Source organism: Watersipora subatra, chromosome 1 (genome assembly GCF_963576615.1).
Source record: "Watersipora subatra chromosome 1, tzWatSuba1.1, whole genome shotgun sequence".
NCBI classification, from domain to species: domain Eukaryota; kingdom Metazoa; phylum Bryozoa; class Gymnolaemata; order Cheilostomatida; family Watersiporidae; genus Watersipora; species Watersipora subatra.
The window spans coordinates 29,641,651-29,661,341 of NC_088708.1; the positions used below are offsets into that span (position 1 = coordinate 29,641,651).

Sequence of the window (19,691 nt, forward strand, 5' to 3'; positions counted from 1 at the left end):
TCAATTTATTTCAAGTACACAAAACACTTCTCTCATGATATGTAGTTTGAAAGTAAGAATGGGAAAAGTTGTTATATATTAAATACAAATCTATTTTTTGTCCAAAGACTTTTGTATTACCCGGACAACGCCAGGTGGTACAGCTAGTCATCATATTAACTCTGAAACTTTCAGGGAAGGGGTTAATAGAGAAAAAAATTTGATTGAAAAAGGGCTAACTTCTTTTTGCACGGGTGGTGTATGTATGCATCTATACACATAACCTGTTGTGGCTTTGTAGCTAACACGAGTAAATCTCACAAGTGAATCTATATATATGCTTAGTGTTTGTCGTCCGGATGTCCAATTATAGCGATAAAGTTGTAGCAATAAAAAATCCGCCTCGCATTGAATTTGAACTCGGAGCCTCTAGTTCCCCAGACAGGCGTACTGTACACTACACAACCAATTGGTGATACTAATTAATAATACGTTTCATGTTTAGAAACAAGTTCCATGTCTATAAACAAGTTCCATGTCTTTAAACAGGTTCCATGTCTATAAACAGGTTCCATATCTATAAACAAGTTCCATGTCTATAAACAAGTTTCATGTCTAGAAACAAGTTCCATGTCTATAATCAATTTCCATGTCTACAAACAGGTTCCATGTCTATAAACAAGTTAAAAGTCTATAAACAAGTTTCATGTCTAGAAACAAGTTTCATGTCTAGAAACAAGTTTCATGTCTATAAACAAGTTCCATGTCTATAAAAAGGTTCCATGTCTATAAACAGGTTCCATGTCTATAAACAGGTTTCATGTCTATAAATAAGTTTCATGTCTATAAACAAGTTTCATGTCTATAAACAAGTTCCAAGTCTAGAAACAAGTTCCATGTCTATAAACAGGTTCCATGAACAAACGCTAAAAACAGCAAGACTCCGCTTGGAGGAATGCTGATCTTCACATGAACAAATAGACAAGTCTGGTGGTTTAGAATTGACAGCTGCAAAAGCCAGTTTATTTTGGCCTTAAACAAAAATGTTGGTTTACAAAGAAGTTTTATCCTTCAATGAACAAATAATATGCTGTCATTAGAATATTTTAGTATGATATGACTGAAATATAAAAATGGATTACTATTTATATTATTCACCTGAATTATAGGAATTCTTCTTTAAACAGTTAACATATTTCCCAGCTTTACAATTTCTCTCCGACTTCCAGTAACATAAAATATCTGCTCACATGTTATATAGATATGTTCACGAGTACGACTACTCAGCCATCTAATGAATGCTGTTTCATTTTCAGATCACACGATATACATTTAGCTTTTAAAATACGTAACTTTCTTTTACAATCTTGCAACTCCAAAATTTGTTTATCCAGCTGCAACTGATATGCCAACTTTTCTTCCTCATACTGAGCATAGGCTGACTTTAGTGCTGCCACCCTTTCCTCTTCCTCCGCTTCATTCTTCTCTTTAAGCTGATTGAGTTGTTGACGTGCAGCGACAATATTTTCCTGAAAACAAGTGAAATACACAAGGTAATGGAAACATGGGAACGTGTAAATGATAATACAATACAGAGCATCCCTGTTTTACAGTTTTTCGCCTTACGATGCAGAACACAATGTTTTTTTGTCCCCTCCATTCGACTTTTTTTTGCCATATGGCATCCACCAAAATGTCTCTTTAAATTCAAATTTGGCGGCCGATGTGCTGAATACGTTGGAATAATGCAGGTGCCAATATGCTGTTCACCGAAATCCCTCCCACAACGACCGAAGAGATATGATGCTTGCTCTCTCAGTTTAACATCCTTCGTGTTTCGTAAATGCTTGATAATGCTTGATAATGCTTGAGTGAAACAAAAGTTAGTGAAAAGTAGGTGAATGTGAAAACTTATTGTGCATTTTAGCGTTTAATATAATATTTGCTATAAATTTTAATTCATTATACACGTATATAACTATATATATCAATATTAATATAAAACATCAAATTTATTGTGCATTTGAGCGTTTAATATAATATTTGCTATAAATTTTAATTCATTATACACGTATATAACTATATATATCAATATTAATATAAAACATCAAATTTATTGTGCATTTTAGCGTTCAATATTACATATAATATTTGCTATAAATTTTAATTATCATGCGTATATAACTATATAGCTACATGTATATATAATTCGTTAGCCATGGATCATAAGATTGATAATGACGTTAAAGGAAAAAGTAAGAACCATAATCATAAGCAGATCATAACCATTAAATACACTAAAGTTACTGTGGGTAACTATAGTTAAGGTTGATATACCATTTTGTTACTAATTTTTAATATGTACAGTACGTATATAAGATTTTTGATGATTTTACCGGGGGTTTGCATTAGATAATTACTATAGGTTTCTACACCCCTCCATACGACATTTTCGCCTTACGATGTCAACACCAAAACAATGTAATGTGGTATGGTGGGTGTCCACTGTATGCACAAGGTAATCAACTAATATGAACAAGGTAATCAACTAATATGAACAAGATAATGGAGGAATTTAAATGTGTTTACGATAATAAAGCATGCAATGTGTACAATGAAATAGGAGAATAGGTAGTGTATATAAAGTAATAGAAAGGTAGGTAGAGAGTACAGAGCTGCCAACATGAGTGAAATCTAAGAGAAACTAGGTAGTAGGTATATAGGTAGTAGGTATATAGGTAGTAGGTATATAGGTAGTAGATATATACAGTAGGTAGTAGATATATACAGTAGGTAGTAGATATATACAGTAGGTAGTAGATATATACAGTAGGTAGTAGATATATACAGTAGGTAGTAGATATATACAGTAGGTAGTAGGTATATACAGTAGGTAGTAGGTATGTAGGTAGTAGATATGTAGGTAGTAGGTATATAGGTAGTAGATATATAGGTAGTAGGTATATAGGTAGTAGATATATAGGTAGTAGGTATATAGGTAGTAGGTATATAGGTTGTAGATACATAGGTAGTAGGTATATAGGTAGTAGATATATAGGTAGTAGATATATAGGTAGTACGGATATAGGTAGTAGGTATATAGGTAGTAGGTATATAGGTAGTAGATATATACAGTAGGTAGTAGACATATACAGTAGGTAGTAGATATATAGGTAGTAGATATATATGTAGGTAGTAGGTATATAGGTAGTAGATATGTAGGTAGTAGGTATATAGGTTGTAGATATATAGGTAGTAGGTATATAGGCAGTAGATATGTAGGTAGTAGGTATATAGGTAGTAGATATACAGGTAGCAGATATATAGGTAGTAGGTATATAGGTAATAGATATATAGGTAGTAGGTATATAGGTCATAGGTATATAGGTAGTAGGTATATAGGTAGGTGGTATATAGGTAGTAGATATATAGGTAGTAGATATATAGGTAGTAGGTATATAGGTAGTAGGTAGAAATATATGTAGAAATGTATAGAAGCAATGCAAGTAGTGATAGAGACCAGACAGATAGTAATAAGGACCTCATGTTGAAGTAGAGACAGGGAAGGTGAAAATAGAAATACAACAGGTAGAAATGCAGACCAACCTACACAAAGCCAATCTGTTCCAAGGTAGGTAGTAATACAGAGAAAGTACGAATAAACAAGAGAGGTAGGTAGTAATACAGAGAAAGTACGAATAAACAAAAGAGGTAGGTAGTAATACAGAGAAAGTACGAATAAACAAGAGAGGTAGGTAGTAATACAGAGAAAGTACAAATAAACAAGAGAGGTAGGTAGTAATACAGAGAAAGTACGAATAAACAAGAGAGGTAGGTAGTAATACAGAGAAAGTACGAATAAACAAGAGAGGTAGAAATAAATAAAATAAAATCAAGCATTTTATGATAGACATTACTGCTGCACATTTTTATAAAAATTATTAAAACTATCAGAAATTTCTAAAAAAAGTAAAATTATAGCTTTGGAGATGATTCACTGACAGCTTTATTTTATGCAGATCAATAAAACTGCTGCCTTACAACAGTTTTGGGAGACTGTCTCCCTATTTAAAATATAACTGGTAAAATTTATGAGCTCGAACTTACGGTCAGTCATAGCTTGACAAACAAAGATGTTTGTACATGTTTTTCTAGAAGTTTCTTTTTTATGTCTAAAGAATTCAATTAAAGAAAGAACGTTCACCGCTACTACCAACCAAATAGTCTTTTTGAAATACCGAACCAAATAAAGAGAACTGCACAAACAGGTATTGATGCACAAGCTACAGCGTTTTGAGAAACTGTGAATGATATATAGCGTAATTCCAGTTGGATGTTGAGATGATTATTTGTTCAAACTGATTGTCATTTCCCCAAAAAATATACCATAAATAAAGTAAAGATTATAGTGAATTGTGAGTAAATATAAAAAAACTAACAGATCTCTATGTTGACAAACCTACTGGTAACCTTTCGTAATACAAGTTTATCAGCAGACAATCTCAGAGCTCACAAACTGGTATATCTTAAGGTATCGAGAAAGATTGGGCGAAAAAAGTTTGACACCTATGTAAACATAGTTATACTCAAACGTTGTTTGAAGGCAGTTGCCCTCTTACCTTGAGCATCTGCAGTCCTGCCTCCGAGCATTCCTTCTCTTTGCTGAGTTTCTTTAGTTCTTCGAGCAATTTCCGGTACTTTTCCTGTGTGACCTGTCAATTAATTAATATAGACATTAATCATAATCGACTGTGCACATAAGCAGACAACTCCCATAAAAGAGACGCTGTGACTGCGTTTGTTTGCATCTACATGTATATAATTAATTTGTCAATTAATTAATATAGACATTAATCATAATCGATCGTACACATAAGCAGACAACTCCCACAATAGAAACACTGTGACGGCTTTTGTTTGCCTCTATATATACATGTATATATTTCCCAAAGTCTGCCTGTCATTCCGGCTATAACTATTATTAGCTTCTAGCGCACGCTGATTAGGCCACGCGTTATGACGCCCCTGTTAAGAAATATTTTTCGTAAGGTTTAATTACTATATCTCAGGTCATTTTCAATTCTTCTCGCGCGGATAATTACATTGTCTCCGTGGAAAACTTCTCCGTAGAGTAGGAGTGTCTCCGTATTCAAAGTATTGATGGATAGCTTCTGGTGAAACAGCAACCATTTTTATACACACACATGTCTATGCAAAAATTGTAATTATTAATTCTACATATTCAGGATTTTTATTTTGTTTTCTCAGTTTGTATTAATTGTATCATTACCGAATTACTGAGTCATATTTTATTGTAATTGTAGCAAAACTGACTTAATTCAACTATTACTTGCTAACTATTTCACATTTACGTCTAAACATTTTTCTAATCGTTTTATTTTTTTAATTTATTTGACTTGCACGAAACATTTTTCTCATGATATGAGAAAATATGAGTTTAAAAGTTGTTTGACAAAGTTTGAAAACCTTTACAATTGTTTTTATTTTCTCTCTTAATTCATTTCAATTACACAAAACACTTTTCTCATGATATGTAGTTTGAAAGTTAGAATGGTAAATGTTGTTATATGTTAAATACAAATCAATTTTTTGTCCAAAGACATTTTTGATTACCCAGGCAATGCCGGGGTTGCACAGCTAGTTATTTAACGAAAGGTACTTGGCAATAATACTGTTAGTAATTGTGGTTTAAGGCCACTTGTCAGAGATAAATCTCTACGAGAAAAAGTTGTCGTGGCACAATGTCCTACAGAATAATTGCCATTATTGTTCTCATTCCTTCAAGGTAACAGATCAAGGAAAACGTTAAAGACAGAAAGTTTAATTATGAAAGCAGTAAGGTGTTTATTTTAATAAATAAGAGTAAACCAACAGTAGTGAAACAAAATATATGTAACAATAAGAAATATGTACAATAAGAAACTGTACAACTTAGCAAATAACTAATTGTTGACCCGTTACCAACATCATTCATGACTTTTCTCAGCCAAGCATCGCGGTCACGATACTTTTTGCCCAATTGGCTCTTCATCAACAAAGATTGGTATTGGTTTATTTTTCATCCTTCAAGAAGTTTAGCTGCCAGTTCCAGAGAATCAGTTTCACAGTTATACCGTTACTAGCATTAAATCTATTAAAAGAAACACAACGGTTTGTTTTAAACGTTCCCTTACTTTTTCTTGTACCCTTACTTATGTTGAAAGAATATGAAAACAAAAACAAGTTGAGTTGACAAATATTCTGCTGTCAACAGTACATCAGAAATCTTTCTCTGAGGCAAATAGTCTGGAATAAATGGCTCCCCCGACAAATGTACCTGCTATTAGCTGTCCGGTTCACAGAAAATAATAAGCAAGCCTCGAACTGCTACGTGTCTACATGTAGCGATTTGAATTGACGCAATGGTTGTCTTTTGTAAAAGATTGCAAAAAATACTGCAATTAAACTAACAGAATATGAACATATAAATGCGAAGATTGTGTATAACTGAGAAATTATGGTATGGCAAAACCCTTGGAGAGGACCGGGTGATGGTCATTGAGACCCTTACATCATACCTTAACTATATAACAAGGAGCATACCTGATGGCGGTTGGTGAGACTCTGGAGAGAGGCTCTGTCCCTTTCCTGCTGTTCGTACAATTTCTGGCGAGCCTGATCCAGCTCCGCCTTACTTATCTTCAGGTTGGAGCTCAGTTTTTGTTTCGTATCTTGTAGTTCTTGCAGCGGTTTATAATTCAATAGATCTTCGTATGTTTTTGCCAGGTAAGGCTAGAAACATAAATCTATGATTGTAAACAGAAACTCCAAGACTAAAAACATAGAGCCACGACTAGGAACATAAACCTCAGGCAATGAACATATGTAAACCTGAAAGTGTGAAAACAAATCAACTAAAAATATACTTGAAGCACATAAATTATATAATTTTTTTATTATATAGTTCAATACATCAGAATCTTGGCTTTTGAATGAGCCTATATTCAATACACAAAGAATAATAGAACTACGAAAAACAGGGTGTCAAAAGTATGTCCTGCTATAAAAAAAACAATGGCTCATTTGAAAGCCGAGACTCTGATGTATTGAAATATATAATAAAAAAATTATGTAACTTATGCGCTTTAACACTCGAGGTTTGATCTAAGGCTAGTAAAATTACTTGACGTTGTACCATTTGACATTTCTGAGAGCTATAGTTGATAGATATATCAATTCTCAGCCAGCACAGTTGCCTAAAGACATAGAGTATAGGCACACTAGCAAGTTTTTGTACGGAGTGAGTGCTCTTGACATGATGAGAAAACATTCATTTGAGGCGAATGGTCAACGAGATGGATTGACTCCCCTCCTGTTAACTAGTCATCAGTCTAGATAGACATGCCTGACTCGCAAGTTAGTAAACAAGAATTTTTTTCTGCTAGTTGTTTTTAAATTAAATAAAAGCTGACAAAATTAAGCAGCAAAACATTGATAATGAGTGATGCTCTTATCAATGTTTGCTCCTCCTACAATTTGCTCCTCTACAGATTTGCAGAGGAGCAAACCGTAGCAATTCTCTATTGCCTAGCTTGAGTGTTTCAACAAACTATGTCCAGTTGGTAAATTTTAAAGAAGCACTTTTGTAGTCAGAATTGGTTAGATTGTATAAAACCAGTTTCTCTTTTATTTTGATAAGTCGTTCACTATAAATAGTTCTATAGTTGAAGTGCAGCTGATTAATGTTTTCATGAATTAGTTTTTCAATGAATTAGGTTTCTCCATAGATTAGTCAATCATTGAACTAAACACTTGGCCAGTTTCATGCCAATGTTCGTTTGCTGAGAGTAGAGCGAGTGGAGTGAGCAACACTCACTCACACATATCTGAACTATATCCCCCTTGAAGTTGCTCAAAAAACTCTCCAGTGTGTTTAGATTCGCTCGTGCTAACTTGAATATCACAATAAAAATGCACAAAATAAAACTCGTGTGGATGTTTATACCAGGTAGACGGAAAAGAGTGATCAAATTATGCTGACAGGAAGCAACCTTTTACAAAACAGACGAGGCTCTTTACACACACCCACACACCTACCTCCACGATGCTGCTAACTTTGGACTCAATATCATGAGTGAGACGGAGGTCATCAGCAACAGACATGTCCATGTGCTTGCTCGCCATGTCATTGAAGCTCTTCACCAGCTCCTCTAACTACAGAAAACACATGAATACGACTTATGTACATTTTATAACTATCAATCAGTCGGCCTCTCTGACCGGCCACGATCCCTCTGGTAAAATACTACTACCAAATAAAAGGGTCTGATCGCGTAAAAATGCACATGTGAATCATTGCATGTCACACACATGCTAGGCTTAACATCACATGTTAAGTTCAATTTTTTTCCATTTGATGTGCCAAAGAGGTGAGTTTGGCAAGATCTTACAAAGTTTTAGGTAATTTACACATATTTTACTGTTCGTTTAGCATAAAATCTCTATAATGTAAATGTTCCTGGAACGGATTATTTACATTGTAGGGGCGTCTACTGTACTTATTAATATACCTAACATCTTACAAATATGTATAGTTACAAAACCTTAAAGGAAGTTAAAGAACAAGTGGCATGCAGATGCTATAACTTTGTGGTAGTCAAACTTAACTAACGATGCACCTAAGATATGACACTTTGGACTAACGATGTAAAATTTGAGTAAATATTTGGTTCAATAATTGAAAAAATTTCTAACATAGAACTTTCACATTGTTCTGAAACAGCAAATTTGTAAATCAGTACATATGTACATAGTACTGATTTAGTAATAATACAGCAATAATACAGTTCTTATTACTGTTTGGCTCTACAGTGTTCAAATAGCGGTATACAGTTCTTCGTACCTTTTATAATTTCAAAGTTCTGAATCGTAACAACAGAGTTGATAAAAGTGAAAAAATAACAAGGCAATACTCTTCTAGAGATTAACGCAAAAACAATGGAAAATCCGGTTTTCTACCAGCTATTTTGAGAAAGATGACATATAAAAAATCGAAACGCACAAATACAGAATCTGGATCTTACATTCAAAAATAGACTGGAAAGAATATGCTATATAAATATAAAAAATATAAATAAGTTATTTACACACAACCCATGTTAGAATAATGGTATAGCTATAACATTGTTTGTCTTCTGCATCGAGAAGACAACCCATACTTTCACCTATCTTCAATGTAAGGCTTTTTTTATTGATTACTACTCATACAGTTTAACTTTTTTAAATACTTTTATATGATGAATTTTATTCAATGATACATATAATCATCTAATGTATTTATCGTTAAACTTTTGATCTTTTGAGCAAAGTTAATAAAACAATGTACTCGTATATTAATAGGCACTCCAAAATACAACAATTTTGACATACAAAGAGAATCTTGCAGTGAATTAACTTGGATTGCCGAGGCTTGATCGCACGTTAGACGACTATAACATCTGCAAAATCAAACACAGACACACCTCTTTCATTTCCTTGGAAGATCTAATCTGTAGTACACAGCACTCCTGGTCCTTTTCTTCAATAGAAACAACGAGACTCTTTTTCTTCTCCAGCAAGTTCCTCTGCTGCACCTGCATACTCGACCTCTCCTCTGGCGTGAGCTCTGCTAGCCTCTGATTATTCTCCGACTCTACCAAAACCAGGAAGTTTATGACTTAAGAGTCAATAGTTGGTAGCATGCCATTTTACAGGTCACCCTTACTCAGTCTTTTCTGTCATTCGTACCACCAAAATAAGAATAGTAAGCCAATCACTATGTGGGTCTCTAGGAATCAGCAAGGAATCGGACCCTAATGCAGACGTGTAACCACCATAACTTACCTAATTTCTCTCTGGTAGCTTTATTCTCTGCAAGCATTGCTGTATGACTCTGTATAGTTAGCCCTAGTTTCTCAACCATTTCCAGTTTGGGTTCCATCCATTTGCTTGTTGCCTCCATATACTCAGCCATAACCTTAGCATTCTTCTCTTGTTCTGTGATTCCAACCAGCAGCTCATCAGCATTACCAACCTGTACAAAGGCAAACAGAAAATCCTTTGTGTGAGTATGTATGTATCCCAGGGCTGATACTCTAAAAGAAACACCCACCTGGATAGGCCCGGACTTGGATATTGTACCCCCAATCACCTGGTTGGTCAATTTGAAATACACCCCCTAAACACTGGGAGTTCCCTAGAGGGCGCCCAGGTTCCGGGCTCCGCTAAACATCTAATATGATTCATGTATTAATAAATCAGAAACAAGCTACAAACAAAATTCCCAATTTTATTTAATTACGTTTTCATTTCGGATTTTTTGTTGGTTTAGTATTGCAAAAACGATCGTTTTTTTTTTTTCTGAAAACGGCTTATTTTTTGTTGCTAACATAGATCAATATATTGTAGTTTATTATTGGTAAAAAAATTAAACAAAAAAGGCAATTAGATAACCATAAACCAATTTATAAAAACCGTTCGTGTGGTGACATCATAGTCGCTCTGTTTACTAGCATCAGTATCGCAAAATGACAAAAATGTTGCTATGCCTGCAAAAGGGTTAATAAAACTGATTCCAAACATGAACCATCAGATCATCATTTCATTTACAAAAGAAAACATAATAATACCAATAAAAGAAATATCATTCATTCTGAGTATATTGCTAAAGGGTTGCTAAGATGATGCAGTGTCGACTGTCTCTTTTCCCTTCCTTTTCCGTCAGCAAGCATGCAAATTTTAATGCAATCTGCATTAAATTGAAGACTGGAATTTCGGTGCAATTTATTGGTATTACTTTGGCTGAATAAAACCTTAATGAGCTTGGGTCCTTTTACTGGCTTGGTTGTGGAAACCCCCCTAAAGTAGCAAATTCACTGACAGTGCCCCATGGTCTGAAAACCCCCCCTAAAATGTGATTTTGGGCCGAACCTAATGGGCCTTTTGAGGGGGAGTATCAGCCCTGGGGTATGTATAAGCATGCTAAAGCTGTAAAGGCCTGTGAACACACAGGAATCAAGTCCATTCGTTTAAACCTTTTAGTTATTGTAAACGTTATGATGTTTAGGTGAATGTCATTTTGCTTTGATTTTACAGTTGTCATAATTTTCTCTGCGGGCGTAGAAAGAACCGAAATGGTGTTACGGAGAATATAAAAGCGACAGGCCGTGAGGTAACTTTGCCATCAACTATCTGCAGGCTACTGAGTTCCTAACGAAGCTCTGCACCATGTAGCAACTTATGTAATCATTATGTAAGAGTGGGATTTTTTTTTAAATCAACCCACAACATGATATCATAACTTTACAGGAGAAGACGAGTCCAGCACACATAAGTAATAAAGGAAGGATAAATTCAGTATAGATAAAATAATGAAAAGAAGAAAGATCAAGGATGAGCAACAGAAAGTGAAACTAACTTCATTCTCGAGCTGCTCGCACTTGCGGCAAGTGGCAGCAAGGTGCTCCTCAAGCTGCTGGTGGGTGATCCTGTGACTGCCTAAGATGGATGACTTCATTTCCTGCTCCAGACTATATCTTTGGTCTGGTTTTTCCATCACATTAATCACATACTCCTGAGAGTAAAGTTCAGTGAACAATAGCTGTATGAGTGATATCTAATTAGTAATTACTATAAAACCTCTACTTGAGCATCCTACTGCTGTAATTTTTAACCCTTTCCTTATGATGGCGTTCTATTAGAGGTGATGTTTAAATAGAGAGTTGCTTTTCATTTTTCGACTAACTGGTCAGAACTTTGAGAACCTAAATTTAACCATTTCAGGAGCGAAGCGAATGTCGCCTATATTTTTACTCTTTTTTGAATGAAAATTTATCTGAACAGTCAAATTTTTTTCATTACAAATCTGTTTCACGGTGTCACTTGTCAGGTCTTTGTTTTAAACAAAGACCTGAGGAGTGAAGCCACGAAACAGATTTGTAGTGAAAAAAGTTTGAATTTTCAGATCCAATTTCACACAGTAAGATACACCTGTACTAACAACAGTAAGCTCAATACGTACAAGGAAATCTGGAGGTTCCATATGCGTGTTGAGGACTTCTGCAATGCCCCGAGTGAGCCAGACCAAGGCATGACAAAGCTGCGGCCAAGAATGAGGAGCAATAGACAAAACTGCCGAGCGAGTAATGATGAACGGGTAGCCTAAAAGTGTATAATATTAATGGGATCGGCGGGTGACCAATGAATGGATAGGAACAAAACATGGATAGGTGTTGTCTCCGACTGTCAAGATTAAAAAACCACCCACCGAGCGTTTTGAATATGTATGGTATCTCATCTTCATGCCTGTCTGCTATCTGATGTCCAGGCATGAGTAGCTGTATTAAAAATGTGGCAATGCCCAAGAACACTTTGGTAGTCGGGCATTGCAGGGTCTACAACAGAATATAGAATTGATTTCAATGCAGCAAGGCATTTACTGACAGAAATATGGTAAGACACAAGAGTTATATAAAATTCATAGAGTAATAACACAACAATTAACAACACAGGAAACATTAATTAAATAAACATTAATTAATAACACAAAAACAAGTTCATAGAGTAATCACATCTCCATTCATGCCAAAGCCAATTATAAATTGGCCTTCATCAGCTCGCTCTATGTGCGACAAACTGTTGAAACGCAACAGTATGTATTTTACTTGCCAAATATGCAATAGCTCACGAGTATGTACCGTAAAATTGTAAAATTTATTAGACTTAAATATTGTTACATTTTGCTGACTTTCGAGCTACTGCATTAGGGGTATAACATTTCTCGTATTGGCCAACAGCGATAAGCAATAAACTCGAATGCTTGGCAGTAAAAATTCAAAGAACTGAGGCTAAATGATCAAATGAGTTTTGAAACATTTCTGATTAAAATAACAGTGATCTGATGATACATTTCCATAAACATTATTAGTAAATGAATTCACCTCAGTTGGCAGTTAGCTACATAGAGATAAACAAAACAACTGGTGTTTGTCATTGACATGTGCAAAGATATCCAAGACATGACGATTTTATTTTGTACTTACCAAAAGATGCGCTGAACAATTAATTGTATTGCCAATTCTTTATCTTTTGTCAAACAGAGATAAGATGTATACCAAAGTTTAGCAGTTTTAAGCCTTCTTTGTATAACATTTTTTGGTTTTGCGTTTATGACATCACACGGCAATAACTTTTACCAATTTATTTCTTCTGTTGGCAACATAAAAGTAAAACACTTTTTCTATAAAAGTAAAAATAAATAAAGTAAATACACATATCTGTTGAACTGCTCAAGTGCGTGCATGCCCAAGTGTACGACTTTATTTCTGTTTCACACGTATTCTAAAGAGAGAATGTACTTCCTACCTTCATTGTGTACAAGTCAGAATTCTCTATCTCCCATTCTTTTATGAAGCCAATGAGCTCCTGTATGTTTTTGTTCTTCTCACCCCTAAAGTCAGGGGCTCTCTGTACAGCTACATCTATAACACTTGACCTTGCTGTTCTTATACCAGGTCTTTCACTCTCTGTTGAACCTATGACAAGCAAATATTCTCTCAAATCGTAACCATAAAGTAATAAAGTAAAAGTTACACAATGTAACACACAGATTAAAAGTGTGTACCACAAAAAACAAGCTTCCCACCGCAAATATTCACTAAGCATAAAAAATACATTTTTTACAGCAGTGCAAAGTTCAAAATAATCTAAGCTGGCTACCTTGCTGCCAAATTCAACCTACCAAATCTTGCTGCCACACAACATTTTTATGCAGATGACAGTGATTTTTATTACTGAAAACCTACTAACAACTTCAGAGATGTTGAACGCTGCGTTTACGCTAAATGATCAAGGACGCTAAATGATCAACAGTACATCGACTGGTGCAAACAACAAGCCAATTACAATTGACTGAAATCGTTTTAGTTAGCGAGGTGAAGCAAGTCCGAGCAACTGGTGATGTCACCACGACTCAACATCAGTTTCAACCAATCATAACTAGACTGATAACAAATGCAAGACTATGTATTTGTTTGACATGCATAACCAGATTCCATACAGTTGAATATCAAAAGATGTTAAAGAACACACGGTTAAGAAAAGTTAATGAATTAAATCAACTCGTATTTTCACCAAGATTTGACAATTACAGTATAAGAAAAAATATGTGTATGTAGTAGAATAATAGCCAACACTAATGTAATGACCATCGCAGATGTCTTATGGCCGTATGTAATGGTGCAAAGCCAAGACAACATAATTTGGGCCAAGTATTTATATAACTCCAAAAACTTTATATGTTTAAAATATACAGATCAAAAATATGTTAAAAACAACTGCTCGATTTAATTTACACCCATATGAACAATAAAATATAATAGCACGCATTATTCAAAAAACTGTTCTGTCTAAAGATAAACAAAAATCTGTTCCCTATGTTCTTGTTAACCTGTTAGCTCCATAAAAATACAAACATTAAAAGTACCCTTAACTACCCTTTATAACCTAACTGAGACTGCTGCAATAAATCAGAGTTTTAGATGTCACTATCATCTATTTCCTGTTTAATGTGAGCTTTCTGATAAGCTTTCCTCTAACAGCGGTAAATATGTTTTATGTAAAAATCACTATAGAACTCACCAGCTCGTGCTCTGCCAGTCTCCGAAGCCCCTACAATGTTATCAGTTAATCTGTAAACATCCTCAATAGTTTGTGGGGATTGGATTATCACGATTGTTATATATCACACATTCTTTTGTGTTTAGTAATCTAGAACAGTTGTGAGTACTGATATTGGCAGATAAGATATCAACTAAACATTACAATGTCTTTATTCGATTCTAATGAACACGCATTGTTAACTTACTAGCATGAGATTGTCTCCCTCTTTCCATAGAACCTACAACGAAAATTGAAAAACTAGTTCTGAGAGTGATGTCTGATTATTACAGAACTCGTGGAACAAGTTTACAGATAGACATACTTACGTGAACGGACATTGCCTCTATCAGCAGACCCTACAACAATGTATAGAATCATATTAATGTGTCTTATAAGGGTTTGATGAATGGCAGTTCACAGGGGTCTAACCCTGGTTCTAAAACCACACAAAACGCGGACAATTCTGAATGCCTTAGCATTAGAAAATGAGTTTAGACAATGGGGAACAGAGTTCTAAACTATATGAATATTGAAACATTAAATTTGGTTGAAGTGAAGATCCCAATGTACATTGTCAAGCTAACAGCTTTTTTACTGAAATAAAGTTCAATCCTCTACTGATGGTAACCACGAGCAGGCTTGATTTTGCTATGCACTCTTCTATACTTCCATCAAACGTAGCCTAAGATTAATTTCCACTATAAGCATTTCTGTTGGCTAAACTAGTGTCCTGCAACGGCCGTTTTCTAAGTGACTTATTACTACACTTATAAAGATGAGAATTTTATAAAACTGCATTGATCCCCAGAGATGTCTGCGAATGCTTTTTTACTACAACAAGTAGAGTTCAAAAATTGGTATTTGCAACAGTTCAACTACTGCTAATGTACTGCAATCAAGTTTACAGAATCACGTTAGCATTGTTAATCACTATGCATTTTAAGCAAAGCTAAGTTTTATTAGTTAACCACTGCTGGCAACATTACACATTCTGGAAATAATGAGTAAAAGATGTTTCAGGCACTATATATAAAGATGTATTTGTGAGTGAAACTCGTGATAACTAAAATGGGCTGAAAGAGAAACAGTGACATGAATCAGCAAACTCAACCTGTGGTTTTTCCGTCACTTTGGCAGCGTTTGCAGGCCTAGTTCATTTCGTGCATCACTTACACTTTCCCTTCTTTTAAGTATGCATATGAATCTTATAGCACTGTTCTGTACCATCTCGACATCACATAGGCCTACGATGCTCGTTAAAGATAGATCCCAGAAATACGCTAGAAATCCTAGAATACACAACGTGTCAGCGTATTCTAGAATTGGTCTGCATAGGCTGGTGTATGCTATGAGTAATCTCTGTTTAGGAGCATCATATGTTTCATGTTTCATGTTTCTAGGACCTTACAGGCCTTTTGTGTTACATGTTTCTCAAATCTGAGGTCGTATTGTAGGGTAAGTCACCCTATAATAAATATCTAATAGTCACGAAATATCTAGGTGTCACCCTGGGTGACACCTAGATATTTCGTTTCCTCCTTCTATGCCAAGAACGTGTCGTTGTCTGTAAGGTGGAAGTACAGTCCTCCTACTAAATGCAATTGCGTGGCATTTCGAGTTGTTGAAAGGCATCTTCCACTTGGAGGTCTGGTTATGTACATAATTTATGTTTGACTGGAAGTTAGTAGCATCTTTGGCAGAGTTTACTCACAGATGTACTAATGTGTCGTCATCATAAAAACTAACACAACAATTAACATCACTAGGTAGGTCGTTTATGCATAGAAGGAATAATGTTAGTCCAAGCATTGAGCCTTCAGATGTTCCCGATATATAAGTAAGTATATTTATATGTAAGTATTTGTATGTTGTAAACTTAAAAATCAAGCGAGATATTCAAACAAATAAACTCCATGAAAATACTGATGGCCCTGAAAAGGGCCGTGGGAGGAATAATTCAGGAGAATTATCCTATTTGAATGTTGGTGGTGCCGAGAACGTCCAGGTCATCAAGGCCGAGAGGATCTCGGGGGTTCTTGGCGACTATGCGAGAGGAAACCTCACGTATCGGAGTGGCCAATGTCCTGACCGAGTGGCATGGACGCCACACCGGCCTTCGGTGCCCGCTTGGCAGCTGTCTCGGAGAAGGCGCCCTCCTCTCCCTTGGCCTACTGGTACATGGAGGCTTTGTGGGCGATGTCTGTGTGGCCACAGATCACCGGTGTATCTCGTTGGTATGCTGTATTAGAAGCGCCCTGGTGGCGAAGACGCTCTCGCAGGAGGGACACTTAATCTTGTTGATATGACATCGCTCATGTCGTCGCAGCTCTCTGAGCGAGGCGAAATGCTTAGGGCACTCCGCACAGAGAAACATGGTGAACTGATCCAAAGGTAAAAGGTGACGTAGCCAATATATATATGGAGAAGGGACTTCTGGGATATTGGTTGACCTAGAAAAGCTAACAGACGCCATAGATTAAACTTTTTACGCAATGAACAATCTTCTATAATTTATTTCCTATCGTTCACTCATTGAAAGACATTTGCTATGTTCATGGTTACATGTCAAAATATTCTAAGTTTCTGTTATAATTAATTGTTAGTGGTTTAAGATTACTTAAACAATATTGTTTCCGTTTTTGTTCTACGTTTCTCGAGATAAGATTTTGTAATTAGCCCTTTTCGTTATCGAAATATGTCTTAATGTTTTTTTACACTTACTGTTTGCTACCCAGTATATGTAGAATTTCCTGGGCTTTTTGTTAGTGTTTAGATTGTTACGCTTCAATAACTCGTTGTCTAACAATAATTTTTTATTGTTACGAGTGTGAATATTTTTTGAAAGTCAGCAGTCAGCAAGACGATATGATTGGTCGGTTTGAAAACTAACCGTAAATCTCTAGGCCAATCGCTTATGTAATATAAATACTGCCACTAATTTTTAGGCAGTTCAGCTTGTGTTTGGCTCTTGAAATAGCCACTTGATTAGTATTACTATAATAAAGTCGTTATTGTTGGAGAAATATCTTTTATAATCGTCACTAACAGCAAGCTCACACAAAGTTACTACAATCAATTTGGATAATTAAATAATTATTATCCTTACAAGAGTTGTGTTCTCTCCTGTTGGTTTCAGCGGGTTATAGCGTTGGCAGCGTTGGTTTCAGCGCACTCTGTTGGTTTCAGCAGAGCACAAGTGAGTTGGGTTCAGCTCCCTCCTGTTGGTTTCGGCAGGTTGTACAGTCGGCAGCGTTGGGTTCAGCGCACTCTGTTGGGTTCAGCAGAGCACAAGTGAGTTGGTTTCAGCTCCCTCCTGTTGGGTTCGGCAGGTTGTAAGCGTTGGCAGCGTTGGTTTCAGCGCACTCTGTTGGTTACAGCAGAGCACAAGTGAGTTGGGTTCAGCTCCCTCCTGTTGGTTTCGGCAGGTTGTACAGTCGGCAGCGTTGGGTTCAGCGCACTCTGTTGGGTTCAGCAGAGCACAAGTGAGTTGGTTTCAGCTCCCTCCTGTTGGGTTCGGCAGGTTGTAAGCGTTGGCAGCGTTGGTTTCAGCGCACTCTGTTGGTTTCAGCAGAACACAAGTGAGTTGGGTTCAGCTCCCTCCTGTTGGTTTCGGCAGGTTGTACAGTCGGCAGCGTTGGGTTCAGCGCACTCTGTTGGGTTCAGCAGAGCACAAGTGAGTTGGTTTCAGCTCCCTCCTGTTGGGTTCAGCAGGTTGTATTGACGGCAGCGTTGGTTACAGCGCACTAAATAAAAATAAGAGTTGCCCCCACCCCACTCTTGCGAGTTTTCTTCAGTTACTGCTAGTAGGCCTATGCAGACCATTTACAAATTTACACCGCAAGTTAATATAAATAAAAATGTTATTTCACAGTAATTAAACTACTCATACATAAAGCTGATAAACCACATTGATATGCTATATGAAAAATAATACACAAACAATTATTAGAATACCGTACCTAAATATGAGTAATTTACGCAAACAGGTTGGACCACTGAAAAAAAAACGTTAAACACAACTCAATTTTCGTGTTTGTAAAAATGCCCGGTTTAAAACACTTTACCTGATCTTTTAGCTGCTGAGCCAAACATTTATAGTTACGTATCGGCCTAAAATAAAACTCAAATCTGCGACTTTTTAACTCCCGACTCTTAGTCTCGCCTCTTTAATTCTCCCGCACAGTCTGTCGTCGGCCTGCTCTGAAGCATCGGAGAACCGTCGTTAATAGTCAGCTAATTAAAACGAAAAGTCTTGAATTATCTACACAAAATATTTGGTGGCATATTTATATAAGTAAATTAAATAAATGTAATAAAAATTATTATCAGCGTTACAACGTCATTGTCGGCCTCTAGCTACAAAATATACAAATAAGTTTTATCTTTGCAACCCCGGGTGTTTCAAAAGATAGCTTGTGTTTCCTAGGTTACTGACGTTTTTCTATCATATTAAAAAGCTAAGGCTGGTGAGCTCCTTCAAAAATGGCAAAAGCGATGGACATGTATTCGTAACAGCTGTACGTATAAATAATTATGAATCCATAAAGTTTTGTTGCATTACTATCCTTTTATTTTTAGTACTTAACTCTGGTGTACACTCATTTGTTTCGCTATTGCATACGATTTAACCCTTTCGGGGTTTGATTTTTTTCTAAAAAACACCCAAAATGCTAATTTATTTGCGAAAATATGCAATTTTCAATACCTATTTGCTCTACTTTGGCTGCAGATATTTCAATAATTTTTTTTAGTTTTACTGTCTGTAAACATAGAAGATAAACATCATGCTGTGTTGTAGCTGCTAAGTATGCCTTGGTAGAGTATCTGAGTGCTGCAATGGAAGCATAATACCCCATTTTCGAAAAAAACGATTGTTGCAAAATTATAATCGTTTTTGTCTTGTATATACTTGTACTATATTTGATGACTTTGGCTGCAAGTATTTCAATGATATTTGTTAGTTTTACTAGCTGTAAACATACAAAAGAACCATCCAGTTGTGTTGAAGTAGCTGA

At 35.8% G+C, this 19,691-nt stretch overlaps 2 protein-coding genes across 2 annotated transcripts in view; one reads left to right on the forward strand and one right to left on the reverse strand.

Moving 5' to 3' along the window:
* Positions 1–979: 979 nt before the first annotated feature.
* On the reverse strand, positions 980–18,860 carry LOC137407261 (kinetochore protein NDC80 homolog). The gene is made up of 14 exons (XM_068093872.1): positions 18,741–18,860; positions 15,003–15,032; positions 14,882–14,914; positions 14,656–14,685; positions 13,381–13,550; positions 12,284–12,410; positions 12,038–12,177; positions 11,435–11,590; positions 9,862–10,051; positions 9,501–9,670; positions 8,077–8,193; positions 6,583–6,771; positions 4,599–4,691; positions 980–1,508 (listed from the first exon to the last, which is right to left on the reverse strand). Exons 1-14 carry the CDS (start codon positions 18,766–18,768, stop codon positions 1,263–1,265), a joined length of 1,719 nt encoding a protein of 572 aa, XP_067949973.1. The 5' UTR covers positions 18,769–18,860; the 3' UTR covers positions 980–1,262.
* A 277-nt stretch (positions 18,861–19,137) lies between these two features.
* LOC137392549 (fas-binding factor 1 homolog) overlaps positions 19,138–19,691 on the forward strand; it is a 43,108-nt gene continuing 42,554 nt past the window's right edge. Inside the window, exon 1 of the mRNA XM_068079017.1 lies at positions 19,138–19,193. The gene's annotated coding sequence lies outside the window, so the exon portion shown is untranslated. The remainder of the gene's footprint in view (positions 19,194–19,691) is intronic.

Coding starts and splice junctions, on each gene's coding strand:
- LOC137407261 (XM_068093872.1), bottom strand. CDS start 18,768: ATGTTTGGCTCAGCAGCTAAAAGATCAG. Junction 14,686..14,881: donor AGGGAGACAATCTCATGCTA/GTAAGTTAACAA, acceptor ATAACATTGTAG/GGGCTTCGGAGACTGGCAGA. Junction 12,178..12,283: donor ATACATATTCAAAACGCTCG/GTGGGTGGTTTT, acceptor ATACACTTTTAG/GCTACCCGTTCATCATTACT.